A 17,920-nucleotide genomic window follows, 5' to 3' on the forward strand; every position below is an offset into this window, starting at 1 on the left:
GTGCTTGATTGTTTCTGCTTTCTAATTCTATGCACAATTCAGTAGTTTTGTTGTTTTTTTAATCTCATTTTTTTTTTTTTATGGAAACTTTTTGAAGGTCCATGGTTATAGTTAGTGTTGAAAGTTATGCTATTTTTGTGTGAATGTATTTTACCACAAACCAGTTTAAATTTTTCCAACTTAAAATATCTACTTAATTAAAATAGGATTTATGAATGCTCACATCTTGGTGCTAATATCTTTCTTTTTTATATTTATTTTATTTTTGGTGAAAATATATACACAGCAAAACATACACCCATTCAACAATTTCTATATGGTTACATTCTTCATGTTGTGTCATCATTCTTGCTATCTCTACCCAAATTATTTCACCACCATTAACTGAGACTCACTGCCCCATAATCTTCTTATCTCTGCTTTAGACTTACTATTGTCAATTTGATCTCATATATATAATTCTTCAAAAGAGTGTACTACTCAAGGCAAGCATTTTTTACTAATTGAGCTAAACTGTTGTTTGGTTTAAAGATGAGTTCAGGGGATAGTTTCGGTTTAGAGTTTAAAGATTATCTCAGGACAGTAGGTTTGGTGGTTCTTCAGTCTCAATGGGCCTAGTAAGTCTGGCTTCCATAGGAATTTGAAATTCTGTTCCACATTTTTTCCCTTTTTAATCAGAATCCATCTGTTGAGTCCTTGATCAAAATGTTCAGTAATGGTAGCCAGAAACCTCCCATTTCTTCTTGTCTCATGGCAAAGGAGGCAGTAATTCATGGAGGCAATTAGATCTGCAGACCAGTTCCTTCTCGAGTTCCTGAGTCTTCTTGCTTTGCTGCTCCAGGCAAATACAGACCAGTTGTTGTATCTTGGATGGCTGCTGGCAAGCGTTTCAGAATCTAGGCACTCTTCATTGAACTAGGAGGCAGAACCTAAACTCTAAAAACAATATTAGGCCAGTTGACTCAATTGCCCCATGAAACCATGACCTTACGCCATCAAACTAATAAATCTAATTCCATGAAGTGCTTGGTCGTACGTAAGTAGTATCAGGAGCCTTGCTGGCGCAGTGGTTAAAGGTCGGTGGTTCGAACCCACCAGCCGCTCCGCAAAAATGTGGCAGTTTGCTTCCACAAAGATTTATAGCCTTGAAACCCTATGGGACAGTTACTGTGTCCTATAGAGTCACTGTGAGTCAGCATCAACTCAAGGACAGTGGGTTTGATTTTGGGGAAGTAGTATCAACAGCTGCACTCTTTTTGTTATTGTTACTGTAAAATTATATATAATGCAACTTTTACCATTTTACCCTTTTTTTTTTTTTTTGGTGTACTTTTTAAAAGTAGTACCAGTTACGTTAATCAAGGTGTGTAACTATTGCCCTTAATTGATGTTAATTTTCCCATCACCACAGATAAAAACTCACTACTTCCCAGAGATAGATTCCCTCTATCCCTCCCTCCTTCCATCCCTGGAAACCATTAATAATCATTGATCTCTATTTATTTATTTCCTTTTGTCATTTCATATAAGTGAGTTCACACAATATTTGTCCTTTTGTAATTGACTTATTTCACTTAGCATAATGTCTTCTAGGTTCATCCATGTTGTAACATGTATCAGGATTTCATTTCTTCTTATGGCTGAGTAGTATTCCATTAAGAGGCCCTGGTGGTGCAGTGGTTAAGCGCTTGGCTGCTCACCAAAAGGCCAGTAGTTCGAACCCACCAGCCACTCTGCTGGCGAAAGATGTGGCAGTCTGCTTCCATAGAGATTATAGCCTTGGAAACCTTGTGGGGCAGTTCTACTCTGTCCTACAGGGTCGTTGTACGTCAGAACAGACTTGATGGCAGTGGGTTTGGTTTTTTGGTTTAATTAGTATTCCATTGTATGTATGTACCACATTTTGTTTACCCATTCATCTGTTGATGAGCACTAGGTTGTTTTCACCTTTTTGCTATTGTGAATACTGCTGCAGTGAACATAGGTTTACATATGTCTGATCGTGTAGCTACTTTTATATCCCTAGGGTGTATACCTAGGAGTGGAATTGCTGGGTCATATGGGAATTCTATTTTTAATTATTTGAGGAATCACCATACCGTTTTCTACAACAGATGTACCATTTTACATTCCCCCTAAGTGTAATTTTGATTTGCATCTCTCTAATGGCTAATGATGAGCTTCTTTTCATTTGTTGGTTGACCACTTGAATACCCTCTTTGGTGAAGTGTCTGTTCATGTACTTTACCCATTATCTTCTGTTTTTTGAATGACATCATTAAGATTAGAAATTTTGTCAGTGAAATATTTGTTTTTCTTTTTTAAAACCCTTTACATTTTCTGATAGACTAGCTTGGAGGGAAGTTTTATCAAGACTGGCAGTTAAAATGTGCTTCTATAATATAGCTCAAGTATGTTTTAATAAAATATAAAATAGGAAAATGAACCACATATACACGAGGTCAAGTAAAATGAGCATGTTGAGAAATACCATAGTTGTATAAATTAAGGCAATGTGCTGTTTCTCGTACTTAAAAAATCTTGATAAAAATTTTAGGTATACAGCAGTAAATCAGGCTTCCAGTTTGTCATAAAACATTGGCAATAAGGTTATTTTCAAATTGTTATAAAAAGAATGTATAAAAGAGAAAATTAAATATGTTACTGGTTTTAAATTTACTGACAGTAATAAAGGTAAAGTCTCATTGTAAGAAAGTTCATCTGAAATTTAGAGTTGTACTAATGAAATTCTGTTAAAAGTATGTAGTTAGACTCACCTTTCCAACTCGCAAAATCTTAGAAATGAATTTATAGTCCATCAGCTGCTCTGTAGTAACATTAAAATGGGGAAAACGTAGAGAGATATAAAATTACCATGGCCATATCTTTACCCTTGACTCATTCTTTCTCCTTTGCATTTGCTTTTATATCTCTGGGTGGTTTGCAACTTCAAGTTGTCAGGCTTTTCAAAGAGGTTATCGCATCTTGATTTTAAGGTACATTTTTAGTTAGACATCTCAGTTTGTTCTGAGTTTGTATGCTGTCCTCTTTGTTTTAGATGTAAACAGTACTTAATCAAGTTTTTACTTTAGGGGACATTGTTATTTGGATTAGGACAAGAGGAAAGATTGCACAGCTGCTTGGTTAATTGAATAAACAATGAACAAATCATTTAAACACCTTTGTCACCTTTCAGCACTTGGCTCCTGAGAAGCTTAGCCTAAGCTCTTTCAATTCTAACATCCTCATTCTGTATTACCCCCACGGTTTTTAAGTCATAAAATGTAACTTATTTTTCTATAATTTTTTCAATAATTTTGGTCTCCACTCCCAGTTCTACTCTGTATACCGATAGCAGAAACTTAATCAGTGTCCAATAATTTTAACTTTATAAACTAATTTAGTTCATAGTTCCGCCTTCTCCACCTCCTGGGCATGGCATCTAAGTTCTGAGGTGCTTAGGTAGCATTGTGGTTAGGGACAGTTGTCAGGTGATGGTTGGCATGTGAATGTAGTGGCACCCTGGGATGTGCATCATCCTCTCTGGGTCTCAGCCGATACCACCCCTACATGCCAGCATCTGCTGAGAAATCTTCACCCCTCTCTTGCCTTCAGCTCTGTGATCCACTGCTTTCTGCAGCAATGCTTTCTCATCACACCTTGAGGGCCCTTTGGGCCCACTGCTCTCCCAGCCAGCCTCAACTGCTCTCCTGTGCCCATCTGGTGGGGCCAGCACAGTCTCCTGGATGCCTCAGGCTGTACACTCAAATTTGCTTAGTAGTATAGACTTTGTATTGAAATTCTATTCTTAGTAATAAGCAGGCCTCTCATGTTGCACACATCTCTAAATTTATCCTTTTAGAAAGTAATAGAATTTATTATGATAGTAATTTGTTTCATTTATCATATATAACATGTTACTTATTTGTCCAGTGTATTACTTAAAGGTTTTATTTCTAATTGAAATCTTTATAAGTTGATTCTTTTCTGCTATTTTGGATTTAAAATACGTATGTTGAACTTTAATACTACTTTTAATATAGGGATTAAGGAATAAACCAAAGAAAACAGCACATGTGAAACCAGACCTCATAGATGTTGATCTTGTAAGAGGTGAGTCTTGGGTAAATGAATGCTTAATGCAGCTAGAAACTGACCTTAAAGAAACAGAATTCAAAATGGGTTAGATATATATGTTCGTAAAATTAAAAACTTAAAAGAAGGCAGGAATAGTATTAAAATGCACATGGGTTAAAAAAGAGAAAATGGAAGTATTTTAATACCATTGACTGATTTTTCTTCCCACTAAAGATTATTCTAAGAAATAATAAGTATAAAAGAATGAAAACTTGTGTTTGCTTAGCAAACTATAGGTCTTGGTTATAAAAATTAAAGTCATTTGTAATTCCTAACTGGAACTAACATTTGAACCTTGACATAATAAGATATATGGGAGAAATTCTACTGTTATTTCAATTAAAATATTTTTTTCAAAGTACCCGAGTTGATATGATAACATGAAAAATGTTTTTGAGACTGTATACTACCCAATATTGAACATTTCTCACTCATAGTATAGTACGAAGTAAAATTACATGTGTGGTGCTGTTCTTCAAACATTGAATTTTTTTTTCCCTAAAGAAAATTATGTAATAATAAAAGTACTTTGTCATTTTACTTTCCTTTTTTCAGGGTCTGCATTTGCTAAGGCAAAACCCGAAAGTCCTTGGACTTCTTTGACTAGAAAGGGAATCGTTCGAGTTGTATTTTTTCCCTTTTTCTTCCGATGGTGGTTACAAGTAACGTCAAAGGTCATCTTTTTCTGGCTTCTTGTACTTTATCTTCTCCAAGGTATAATTAAGTAATGGAAATGCATTTTGCTTTTAACTCTCAGGATGTTATATTTTTACTAAGGAAGTTTTTTAAACATATATGAGCACTGAATATGATGTAATACATTTACAGTGATATTAGGTTTAATAAGACATAAAAATGGTGTTATAAATGTTTAAGAAGACAAAGCAGTTGTTTTCTAACATAATTTTATGAAAATTTGAATTTATGGATAGCTAAAGAAAAATAGAAATTGAGAGGATTAAAAATAAATAATAGAAGGAAAGGCCCTTCAAAATGCACTCCACACACATACATACACCAGTCTTCTTTTACGGAACCTGTGCAAGTTCATTTTCCCTGGCTCTGACATGGTTTGTTTTTTCTGTACTTCACATCTCTGCAGTCTGAGATTGTCCTCATTCCAAACTGAAATTCTATATACTATACAGTTCTAAAAGCTTTCACAGATTCCCATTTAATTCTCAAAACAATGTAATGAAGTGTGTTGTTGTATGCCAACAAATTGATTCCGACTTGTAGCAACCCTATTGGATAGAATTGCCCATGGAGTTTCCTAGGCCATAATCTTTATGGGAGCAGATCACCAGGTCTTTTCTTCCACAGAGTGGCTGGTGGGTTCAAACTGCTGACCTTTCAGTTAGCAGCCAAGCATTTAACCATGCAGCCACCAGGGCTCCTCTGCAGTGAAGTATAAGAACTATTATTATATCTAGCTTACAGATATGGGATCAGAAGGAGCTGCGGGCCAAAGTCAAAACAGCCATGAGGTGTGGTAGAGCCCAGATTCAGGTCTCAGCAGTCTGACACTAGAGCGACACACTTAACAACTCTGTTATGCTGCCTCTGAACACAGCACCATTCTAATGCACAGTCATAACAGCAGTATATAACACTATAGAGCGTGTGGAGACTAAAGAGGAAACAACTCACATTACATTACTCTAACAAAGCGACTATTTTAATTTGATCAATACTCTTCCAGTCATTTTAATGTGTTACCTTTTTTCTTTTAATATTGCAGTCCCAAATGATTATTTAAATATGCTTATCAGTAGAGCTCTAAGTAAAAGGTAATATCTCTGAAGTAAATGATAAATATAATAAAAACTACAAACTCTTATTTAGGCAAAGTTGTTTCTTGTAAGCCAAGGTATATCTTACATACGTAAAAGGGAGTGGACTCTGAGGGTTTTGTGATTGTTGTTAACAGAGAGTGGGTTTTATTTTTTGTATTTTTCTGATTAAATAAATGATACATGTTCATGTATCATTATTTTGGAATAATTTTCTTATGACGATTCCTAGATGCCTGAAATTAAATGTTACAACATTTCCAAGGGTCTTCATACGTGTTTTCTAATTGTTTTTTAAGAAGATGACCTCTATTGTTGTTAGTTAATGCTATTACATGACAGTTCCTCAATTTTTTTTTTTAATCAAATGTTTTTTAGGCATAGTTACCTTAACTTTTATTGAGTTATTTTCTCGTGTTTGTTTTTTTCTCAAAGGGGTTTAAGAGCACTTAATCGCAAGTATATTTATGCTCAAATGCTTTCTAGCTTACCTAAATGCCTATATGCCTTTCCACATGCAATTTCCTTTGCTTGCTAGCGTAATAGTCAGTACCACTGATTGTACACCACTGTAGATTGTGCATTTCTAATAATGTTGCTTCCTAATATTTGGAGCCACCATTCGTCTGTCAGTCTGTCATACTGTGGTGGCTTGTGTGTTGCTATGATGCTGGAAGCTATGCCACTGGTATTTCAAATATCAGCGGGGTTACTGATGGTGGACAGGTTTCAGCAGAGCTTTTAGACTAAGAAAGACTTGGAAGAAGGGCCTGACAATCTACTGCTAAAAAATTTGACCAGTGAAAACCTTGTGAATAGCAGCAGAACATTGCAGCATCTGGAACTCTGCAAAGGCATTTGACTGTGTGGGTCGTAACAAATTATGGATAATATTGCAAAGAATGGAACTTCTTGAACGCTTAATTGTGCTCATGAGGAACCTGTACGTAGACCAATAAGCAGCCATTTGAACAGAACAAGAGGACACTGTGTGGTTTAAAATCAGGAAAGGTGTGCTCCAGGGTTGTGTCCTTTCACCATACTTATTCAGTCTGTATGCTGTGCAAATAATCTGAGAATCTGGGCTATATGAAGAATTCAGCGTCAGGATTGGAGGAGGACTCATTAACAACCTGCAATATGCAGATGACACAACCTTGCCTGCTGAAAGCAAAGAGGACTTGGAGCACTTACTGATGAAGATCAGAGACTACAGCCTTCAACAGGGATTATACCTCAACATAAAGAAAACAAAAATCCTCACAACTGCACCAATAAGCAACATCATGATAAACGAAGAAGATATTGAAGTCGTCAAGGATTTCATTTTACTTGGATGCACAGTCAGTGCCCATGGAAACAGCAGTCTAGAAATGAAATGATGTATTACACTTGACAAATCTGCTGCAAAAAACCTCATTAAAGTTAAAAAGCAAAGACGTCACTTTGAGGACTAAGCTGTGCCTGACCCAAGCCATGAGATTTTCAGTTGCCTTGTATGCATGCGAAAGGTGGACAGTGAATAAGGAAGACTGAAGAAGAATTGATGCCTTTGAATTGTGATATTGTTGAAGAATATTGAATATACTATGGACTGCCAGAAGAATGAACAAGTCTGTTTGGAAAAAATACAGCCAGAGTGCTCCTTGGAAGTGAGGATGGCAACACTTTGTCTCACATACTTTGGACATGTTATCAGGAGGGACCAATCCCTGGTGAAGGACATAATGCTTGGTCAAGTAGAGGGTCAGCGAAAAAGAGGAAGACTCTCAACAAGGTAGATTGATGCGGTGGCTGCAACAGCGGGTTCAAGCATAGCAAGGACTGTGAGGATGGTGCAGGACCACACTGTGTTTTGTTCTGTTGTACCTAGGGTTGCTGTGAGTCCAAACCTACTCGACAGCACCTAACAACATAATGGTATTTGGAGGCAAACATGTTCCCAATGTAACTAAATTTTTACTGACATTGTACAATTTTGTTGTGTCTGAAATTCGCTTAGTGGCTTGCCTAAGTTAAATAGGGAACACGAGTTAGATCAGGCATGAAAATGAGATATTGTTCAGTTTAAAACCAAAGTTGAACATCATAAGGCACTTATGATGAGCCCTGAACATTCTCCTACTAAGAAGCAAGTTAACCTGCTCAAAATCACACAGCCAGTGACATATATGATATTACACTAGGCAAGTCTGCTCTGTGCCTTTAGAAACCCCTGTGACTCCATCTCCTTGCATATAAAAATAGAGTGCAGTGTTATGAGTTATGTCCTCATTCTCTATCCCACTCTCATCTCCCGAAAGGTAGAAGGAATCAAATATAGTCACATTTGCTCTTATATAACAATGAATAGGGTTTTTTTTTTTTTTTTTTGCTTGCATGCTTTTTAAATACCACAATTGGATCTTCGCATCTATATCACTTCTTGCTTATATCATGTGTTTGCCCAGATTACTGCTAAGAGTCCTTATATCTTCTTCTACCTTCTGTCCATTTACCTTTTACATTACAAATCCAAACCAATCCCTTAAGGCCTGAATTTCTTCACTAGTTATCATTGCCTTCGAGATCAAAAGCCAACTTTTTTCAATCGTGAGATAAGCCCTCTCCCTCTTTCCTGCACTTTAGCCAGGCTAAACAAGCTCCTTGCTGTTTTTTAAACATTCTTTGCTTTTTTGCCTATATGCCTTTCCACATGCAATTTCCTTTGCCTGGGTAACACTTTTCCCTCTTACTTACCTGGTCAGCTCCTGCTTGTTTTTTCAAACTTAGACATCACCTTCCTTGAGAATCCTTTCATAACCCCCACTTTAGTTATATGTTTTTCTTGTATGTTGTCATGGATTGAATTATGTGCCCCCAAAAATGTGTGTATCATTTGGGCTGGACCGTGATTCCCAGTACTGTGTGATTTTCCTATATGTTGTAAATCCTGCCTCTGTGATGTTAATGAGGGAAGATGGGCCACAGTTGTGTTAGTGAGGGAGGACTCAATCTACAGGATTAGATTGTTTTGAGGTAATCTCTTGAGATATAAAAGATAGAAGCAAGCGGAGAGACAGGGGAACCTCATACCACCAAGAAGGAAGCACCGGCAGCAGAATGTGTCCTTTAGACCCAGGGATCCTGGGCAGAGAAGCTCCTAGGGCAGAGGAAGGTTGACAAGAAAGACCTTCTTCCAGAGCTGACAGAGAGAGAAAGCTTTCCCCTAGAGCTGACACCCTGAGTTTGGACTTTTAGCCTACTTTCCTGTGAGAAAATTAACTTCTCTTTGTTACAGGCATCCACTTGTGGTATTTCTGTTATAACAGCAGTAGATGACTAAGACATATGTATTACATAACACTTTATATAGAGCATTTTAATAGTTTTGTGTGTGTGTCTGTATGTGTACCTCTTTTCCTCTAAACCAGAGAGGATTGGGGGACAGGGATTGTATCTCATTTGTCTTTTTATCCTCAGTGCCTAACACCTGCCACTAAATCTTAAAGATTAATAGACCTAAAAATTGAATTTTAGATATTTTATATTCCTAATGGTTGCCCCGATACTTTACCAAGCATTATGTTCTTCACCAGGGATTGATCCCTCCTGGTAACATGCCTAAAGTATGTGAGACGAAGTCTTGCCATCCTTGCTTCCAAGGAGCACTCTGGCCTTATTTCTTCCAAAACAGACCTGTTTATTCTTCTGGCCGTCCATGGTGTATTCAATATTTTCCTCCAACACCATAATTCAAAGAGTTCTGCTTGGCCTGTATGTGAGGTCCTGCCCTGGAGCCACATGTGCCCTATAAATAACATCCTGTCTTAGTTGAGCTGTGTCTGTAATCTCTAGAAGAACTCTCTAGCAGTACTGTTTAGTTTATAAAACTTCATTAAATGATCAAAAAGTGTAACAACGTTATGTAAGAGAAGTGAATGTTTTTTCTTTACATCTTCTAAACCTGCACTAGAAGTGAGAACAAAAGGGAAGAGGTGATACCAGAGCCATGGAGGAGGAGCTCCTTAGGAGCTGAGACCATGGAAGAGGCATGACCAGTAGGAGAGACACAGCCAGAAGGGGGAAGGAAAGAGAGAGAGAGAGAGGAATAAAGTGGCTTCCCCTGTCCTTTTTCTAATGCCTCCTCTTGGCAGAATTTAACAACTTCCCATTAAGATATAGAAAATATAGCATGTAGACGCCCAGCCCTAGCATTACAGAAAAGAGTTTTGTAGGGCCTAGAGAGAACAGATAAATAACAAATAATCAATACAGAACCTGAAGTTCTAAAAGATGCTCCCCTTTGTGTCTGAAACTCTGAGCTTTTTCTGTAGCATTTGCCCCCCCCCGCCCTTTTTAAAAAAATTAATGTTATCACTCACCAATGTTAAGTACACATTGTGTAAGGAGCTTTTCAAAGCATTTTACTTGTATTACCTCATATAAACACTAAAGTACCTGTATAATGTTTTATTGTACAGAATAATAAACCAAGGCTCAAAACAATTAAGAAACTTGATAAAGGCCACATTGGAGTTCATGTTAAAAACAATAGCTGTACTTTTCAAAATTCCAGACTCGGTTATGAAAGCATTATAAAGTTTGTGCCAAATTCCAGGGTAATTCATAAAGATGATTGATGTTTTTGAAAAAGTTAAGTCTTTTTTCTTTTTAAGGAATATTATTTCTCAGAAAAATATAAAACTGGGATTTGTTTTCACAATACTCTAAGCATATTAGGCGGTTAAGTAGTATCTTAAGTTTCGGTGTGTTAAACCAATGCTCTTTTAAGTTGCAGGTGGTAGAAACCAAATGCAAACTAGCTTTGGCAGAAAGGTTTAAAAAATACAGGAAACTGGATAGAATAGTACAAAAACTGGGGTGACTGTATGTCTCAGTTTGCCCTGAGACTGTCCAAGTTTACTTGTGTTGTCCTAGGGCTTTTATTAATAGCTCCATTTTCATTCTCAATAGTTGCCCTGGTTTAGATGACAAATTATATAAAAAAAAAAAAAAGTTACCCTAAACCCCCATCTACCTGTCTGTTTGGATTAGCAGTTATTAATATTTTGGCATATTTGCTTAATCTTCTGTTTTGTTAAAGTAAATTATATACATCATGACATTTAACCCTTGAATATATCAGTATGCATCTCTTCAAAATATGCACGTTGCATAAGTATATTACAATTATCGCACCTAACAAAATGGACAGTAATCATGTATTATTCAAATTATCCAAATGTTCCAAAACAGAATTAGGTATTCTTAGGCCTTGGATGCATCACTGGAGCTAGAGGTTCAGATGAGGTCTTCACTTTTTATATGGTTGACTCTGCTTTCCTTGTGCTGGTTGGATTCCCAGATGGGCTCTTTCTGGGTCATGACTGCAGTGGCCCCTAACAATTTCGTATTCTATAGTCCTTAGTGTTGGTGATCTAGGAGAAAGGCCTTCTTTGAACACCTATCTTAATCCCTGAAAAGGACTGATTGGCCCTGCTTAGGTCACATATTCATTCTTTTATTAACCATTATGCCCAGAGTTATTAAGGCCACAGCAAGCCTAGATTACATCTGCATCCCTGAGATTGGAGAGTTAAGAACATTTGATTAACACATAAAGGAGACAGTGTCCAGAGAGTCTAAGTGATGGTGAGCAGGCAAAAACAAGATTTTCTCTTCATGTGGTAATCTTACGCGTTGATCTGTGCTTAGTGGTTTCCCTGGAGACTATGCCTAAATAAATTTGCATTTTTAATTTTAAGTAGATAGATTTCTTTTGATAAGAAGTTCTTTATAGCCTTTTTACACACTTATCATAACCAGATCCCAAATACCCCAGACTTGACTCCGACTCATGGCGACCCCATGTGTGTCAGAGTAAAACTGTGCTGTGTGAAATTTTCAGTGGCTGGTTTTTTGGAAGTAGATCACCAGGCCTTTCAAGGTGCCTCTGGGTGGACTCGAACTTCCAGTTACCAGCCTTGTGTGTTTAACCATTTTTACCACCCAAGGACTCCACACTTATTCAAAAAAAAAAGTTACCATTGAGTCACTTCTGACTCATGATGACCTCACGTGTTTCAGAGTAGTACGTGCTCCATAGGGTTTTCAATAGCTGTAAGCTTACAGTGCTAACAACAACAACAATCTTATGGAAGTAGATCTCCAGGCCTTTCTTTCAGGGTGCCACTGGGTGAGTTTGAACCACCAACCTTTTGGTTAGCAATCAGGTATTTGCACCACCCAGAGACCTACACTTGTTGTCATAGTCATCTAGTGCTGCTGTAACAGAAATACCACAAGTGGATGGCATTAACAAAGAGAAATTTGTTTCCTCACAGTAAAGTAGGCTAAAAGTCCAAATTCAGGGCATTGGCTTCAGGGGAAGACTTTCTCTCTCTGTCGGCTCTGGAGGGAGGTCCTTGTCCTCAATCTTACCTGGTTAAGGAGCTTCTCAGGTGCAGAGACCCCGGGTCCAAAGGACAGACTTGGCTCTTGGTGCTGCTTTCTTGGTGGTATGAAGTTCCTACTCTGTGCTCTCTTCCCTTTCCTTTCCTTTTTTTTTTTTTTTTAATTTTTATTGTGCTTTAAGTCAAAGTTTACAAATCAAGTCAGTCTCTCATACAAAAATTTATATACACTTTGCTTTATATATTCCTAGTTGCTCTACGCCTAATGAGAAAGCACCCCTTCCCTCCACTCTCTATTTTCATGTCCATTCAGCCAGTCCATTCTGACCCGCTCTGCCCTATCATCTCGCCTCCAGACAGGAGCTGCCCACATAGTCTCCTGCGTCTACTTGATCCAAGAAGCTCATCCTTCACCAGTATCATTTTCTGTCCCTTAGTCTAGCCCAATCCTTATCTGAAGAGTTGGCTTTGGGAATGGTTCCTGTCTTGGGCCAACAGAAGGTCTGGGGACCATGACCTCCGGGGTCCTTCTAGTCTCAGTCAGACCATTAAGTCTGGTCTTTTTATGAGAATTGGAGGTCTACATCCCACTGCTCTCCTGCTCCCTCAGGGGTTCTCTGTTGTGTTCCCTCAGGAGTTCTCTGTTGTATTCTCTATCAGGGCAGTCATCTGTTGTAGCCAGGCTCTTCCCTTTCCTTTTATCTCTTGAAAGAGAAAAGATGGTGCAGGCTACACCCCAGGGAAGCTCCCTTTACATCGGATCAGGGATGTGACCTGATAAAGGGTGTTATAATCGCACCTAGTCCTCTTTAACATAAAATTACAATCACAAAACGGAGGACAACCACAGGACACTGGGAATCATGACCTAAACAAGTTGATACTCACATTTTGGGGGAGACAATTCAATCCATGACACTTGCAATAAAAAAAAATTTAAAAACCTGTTGCCGTCGAGTCGATTCCGACTCATAGTGACCCTAGAGGACAGAGTAGAATTGCTCCATAGAGTTTCCAAGGAGCACCTGGTGGATTCAAACTGCGGACCTTTTGGTTAGCAGGAGCAGCTGTAGCACTTAACCACTTCCTTATTTGTAAAACAAAGAAATAAGTGTACTTGAGGTTAGTGTGGCTCTTTTGATAGTCTGTGATTTTACCAAGAATGCCCTTAGATTCGTATGCATCTAATTGTGATTACAGTGTTGGGGTGTGTACTTTAGAGATTATATTGGATATTATCTTGTTGAAGAAATTTATTACTGAGTGGCATGGTTATACTGTAGGAACAATAAAAATAGTCTGAAAGAGTTTGTCTATAGTAACATTTTAAACTCATTTAGAAAAAATGATCTGGCAAGATTCAATATAAGAATAATTTTAAAAGTTTTAAAGAACTGTCACATGTATAATTAAACCTGTTTTCTTTCCCTTTTTGTAGTTGCAGCAATAGTATTATTCTGTTCCGCTTCTAGCCCACATAGCATACCTCTGACAGAAGTGATTGGGCCAATATGGCTGATGCTGCTCCTGGGAACTGTGCATTGCCAAATTGTTTCAACAAGAACGCCCAAACCCCCTCTAAGTACAGGGGGTAAAAGAAGAAGGTACTGTCTGTTTAACAGTGATCTTTTTGTAAATCTCTGTAGTTTGAATCCAGGATTGTTCTTGTCTATTTTACTATAGAATAAGACGTTATCTTGTAAAGTTGCACTTTCAAAGTAAAGTACTAAGCTCCAGAATCAGCTACCAAATGAATTAGTTTCTGTCTTTGCTTTGAGACCATTTTGAGATCACATACCTGTTGTTTATTTATTTCTTGAAGCTCGTTTCTAGTAACCTAATATCAGTGTAGGGAATATGTTAGCTGGAGTTGCTAGTAATTCCCACTACTGAAAAAATGTTGAATTTCCAAGATGTTTTGGGGAAAACAGCCAAAAAGAAATTTTAGCTAAACCTTATTTATTACATGCTGTTTGATGGTGTTTTATATTGCTTTTTGATTAACTAAATATAGCAAGTCTTACTGGCCACTCAGCACAATAAAATTCTGTTTTTAAGGGTCTTTTGGAGCATTTTAAATATTATTTTGAGTATTGTTGCTAAGAGATTGCAACTTTTGCAGTTTTTAAGTGTTGAGATTTTAGCGTATAAGCCTTCTCATTTATAAAAATATAATACCTATGTTAGATAAATAGTAAAAAAAAAAAAAAAATAGCACCGCTGATCAATTAGATTATAATTCTTTCTAATCTAAGTTTTCTTCTTTCTTCATCTGCAGATAAGTGGCATTCAAATAGGGAAGAAATGCTTTTGTAAATATCTGTCCAATGCAATCCTTGCAACCTAATGTCCACTGACCTGTCAGTATGAGCAAGCAACAATATCTTAATGTTTATAAAAATTGGTCTTGAATATGTACCATAATATTTGGAGTAAATTTTATCTAATAAACCTGAATTTTATTATGTGTTAAAGTTCCTGTATTTATATTTACCAAAATTTTGGATACACTACGGAGAAATTGGTTGTTGAAATTTTAAAGCTACCTTCCACTCTTAATCTCTTCTGATAAAGGAAATTAAGAAAAGCAGCCCATTTGGAAGTACATAGGGAAGGAGATGGTTCTAGTACTACAGATAACACACAGGAAGGAGCAGTTCAGAGCCACGGTACAAGCACCTCTTACAGTGTTGGCGCTGTCTTCAGAGATCTCTGGCATGCTGCTTTCTTTTTATCAGGGTTTGTATTTATTCAAGGCTTTATTTGGCATTTCAGTCTCAGTTAATGAATATTCATGACTTTAAATATGATGACATTATGAATTTTGTTTTGATAAATTATAGTGCTATAGATAATGGAAAAGTTAGAGACCATGTTTACTTTGGGATATGTACAAATATATCTGTACGAGAATTAACATACACCATAGAAGGATATGTACTTACAATTTCTTGATTTTGGTTTCTTTCATGATTTCTCGAGTACTAGATTTCATTTGTTAATTGATTAATTTATTTTTATTGGCATTATAGGTCAAAATTGGCTTTATTAGTATGTAATATGGGTTGTAAGAAGTTTTTTCTTATAAGTACCTGCTCAGTTATCCAGAATTAAGCATATAGGCATTGTTATTTTAAAGAATAAAATATATATAGTAATATGAAATTCTACTTTTGTACATTGGGCTTTTTGTATAGTTTGTACCATCAATGAAGATTTCGCAGATAGAGAAATATAATTACAGAAAACTTAAAAAATAAATTAAACCTACCTCAATCTTGTTGATTTTTTGAATACTTAATTCAAAACACTTAAGGGTTATGTTACTAGCTTATATATAGTTTATATATCATAATTTATTTGAAAAAAAGTTAAAAAGCTGTGGTCATAACTGTTAAAAGTTGCTAAATTAAAAAATCAAGGAAAGGGATACTGCAAATAACTATTCTCTGTCGCTTTTGTTAACTCTTTTACTAATATCATTTTTTCATCAATTTGTGATTGTGCTCTAATGATAAAGTTTATCATGCATTATATAATTATGCAGTCATATCCTGGGTATATTTTCATTGGTTGTAATATTTTGAAAAGATTTCTAAGTATTTAACAGTTAGCAGTTTCATGGCATTGACTAATTAGATTCCCTGACTATTCCAACCACTTAATTTCTTTCTCCAGTAAAGGTATAAGTTTTGTTTTATATATATTTTTTATGTTGGGTTTGATTCTGTCCTTACTGTCCCTTCTTTTGTCTTTTTTAAAATTTGCTGTCCTTTCTAACATTAGTATGTTAAAAAATAAAGTAAGTTTCTGAAACATTTCTTGAGACTTTCAGATAAGCAGTTATAAATAGCATAGTGGATATGTTTTCCTTTCTGGCAATTATTTAGTTGCGTTCGTTGTCCCAAATTGATATTGTATTACATAGTATTCACAATCCATCCAACTAGTAGATGGGTGCCTTTGGCAGTCTACCATGTTTCTCTGCTCAGATGAGATCCAGACTTTAATTTTCCTCTCTTTGGCTGCAGCATGACCATGACTACCAGTCATTGATATTATAGTGGCTAACACTCTAGATTTATTCTTTGTAATATTGAAAATTATTTATCTAAATGTTTTTAACAGGACACACAACTGTCACATTTTAGAGCTGGCTTACCAGCACATGAATGAGATTGTTTTAAATGTTAGCTTCAAAAAGATCTTAAGGACAATGCTAATTTTAGAATTTTCAATCTGAGTTCTGAAATCCTGATAAAATCATATTCTTTCAGGCTTTGGTATGTCAGGAAGGGCTTAAACTGACACTTTGTAAGACGTGTTTAACAGAGTTGTTTCTGGTGATAAGTTGAAAAGCTGGGTATTTCCATTAAGGTATCTGAATCAACATAACTGGTGGGTAAATAAATGTATAACCACACAAATAACTAAGCTTTGTGTATGGTGTCTTGATGTTTTTCTAGATATTAGGATGAAAAACTACTATTTTAAATCCTGTATTTATAAGTTGGGAAGATCCTATTTATCATCTCTAAGCGCATTTCATTTTCAAGATAATATACAGTACTGTTCTTTTTAGTGCAAGTTGTAATATTTCTCATTTGAAAAAATTAGGAATTATTGTGAAAGAACTGTATGAACCTGAGAAAATAAAGCCAAAGAATCAATTTGAAAAGATATAAAAATCGATTGTATTTCCTAAAGATTTAGTACTTTAATTTCAATGAATTATTTGTCTTAAAATAGCCTAATTACAGTTTTTACTGAAAAGGTTAAGTAAAAAAAAAAAAAAAAAGCCCGGTGCCGTCGAGTCGATTCCGACTCATAGGAAGGATTATATCTTGATTGTATGTTTCTTTGGAATATTACCCATTTCAGAATTCAGATAAATACTATCTTAAGTTTTCTTTCATGTTCTTTAAAATTTGTTTAACCATCACAGTATCGCTGGAAAACATATAGCAAACATAAATCATTCTCTGTTTTTGAGTAGAGAAATTAACTTATATAAATTGACTTGTTGACGTGGAGGCAGATACCATTATAAAACCAGGTTACATGTTAACTCGTATGCTTGATTAACTACCTTTAAAATTTCTAGCCCATTTAGCCTCAGTGTTTGAGGTTTTTTGTACTAATCTGAAAGTTAGAGATTCAGTAAATTGATATTCTTCACAGAATAGAGTACACTGCATAATACAAGTTTAAAGTAGTATGTAGTCCCGCCAGAACATTTTTATATAAGGATTAAAATTGGACTTTTACTCACTGTAGTATGTTAGTTTAAATAGTTCAGTCATTTAAGCTATAAACTGATTAAAGCTCTGTTGTCTGTCTTCCATAGACGAGGATAGAAAAATAAAAAGGATTTAAATGCCAGTATACCCCAGATCTTTAAAAGTACCTCACAGGCTACAGGTAGATAACTCACTGAATTTTGGAGTTCAACTGATCCTGGAAAGATTACAGGTGCCATAAATGTATCTAATTTGGTACATTTTTCTTAAATGTCATGTGTTGTAGAGGACACCCAGGGAAACGTAGGGGCCCAGAGGTCTTTGAAAAGGCTGTTAGTATGTGATCAGGATGTAT

At 36.2% G+C, this 17,920-nt stretch overlaps 1 protein-coding gene across 3 annotated transcripts in view; it reads left to right on the plus strand.

Annotated features, from left to right (window-relative positions):
- The window catches only part of PHTF2 (putative homeodomain transcription factor 2), a 125,068-nt gene that overhangs the window by 67,280 nt on the left and 39,868 nt on the right, over nt 1-17,920 (plus strand). For all 3 annotated transcript variants that reach the window (XM_003406995.3, XM_064289910.1, XM_064289911.1), the window contains exons 4-7: nt 4,044-4,113; nt 4,693-4,851; nt 13,764-13,929; nt 14,900-15,064. In XM_003406995.3, the coding sequence (XP_003407043.1) occupies nt 4,044-4,113; nt 4,693-4,851; nt 13,764-13,929; nt 14,900-15,064 (560 nt within the window). The remainder of the gene's footprint in view (nt 1-4,043; nt 4,114-4,692; nt 4,852-13,763; nt 13,930-14,899; nt 15,065-17,920) is intronic.

The sequence above is a fragment of the Loxodonta africana genome, chromosome 8 (assembly GCF_030014295.1).
Source record: "Loxodonta africana isolate mLoxAfr1 chromosome 8, mLoxAfr1.hap2, whole genome shotgun sequence".
NCBI lineage: Eukaryota > Metazoa > Chordata > Mammalia > Proboscidea > Elephantidae > Loxodonta > Loxodonta africana.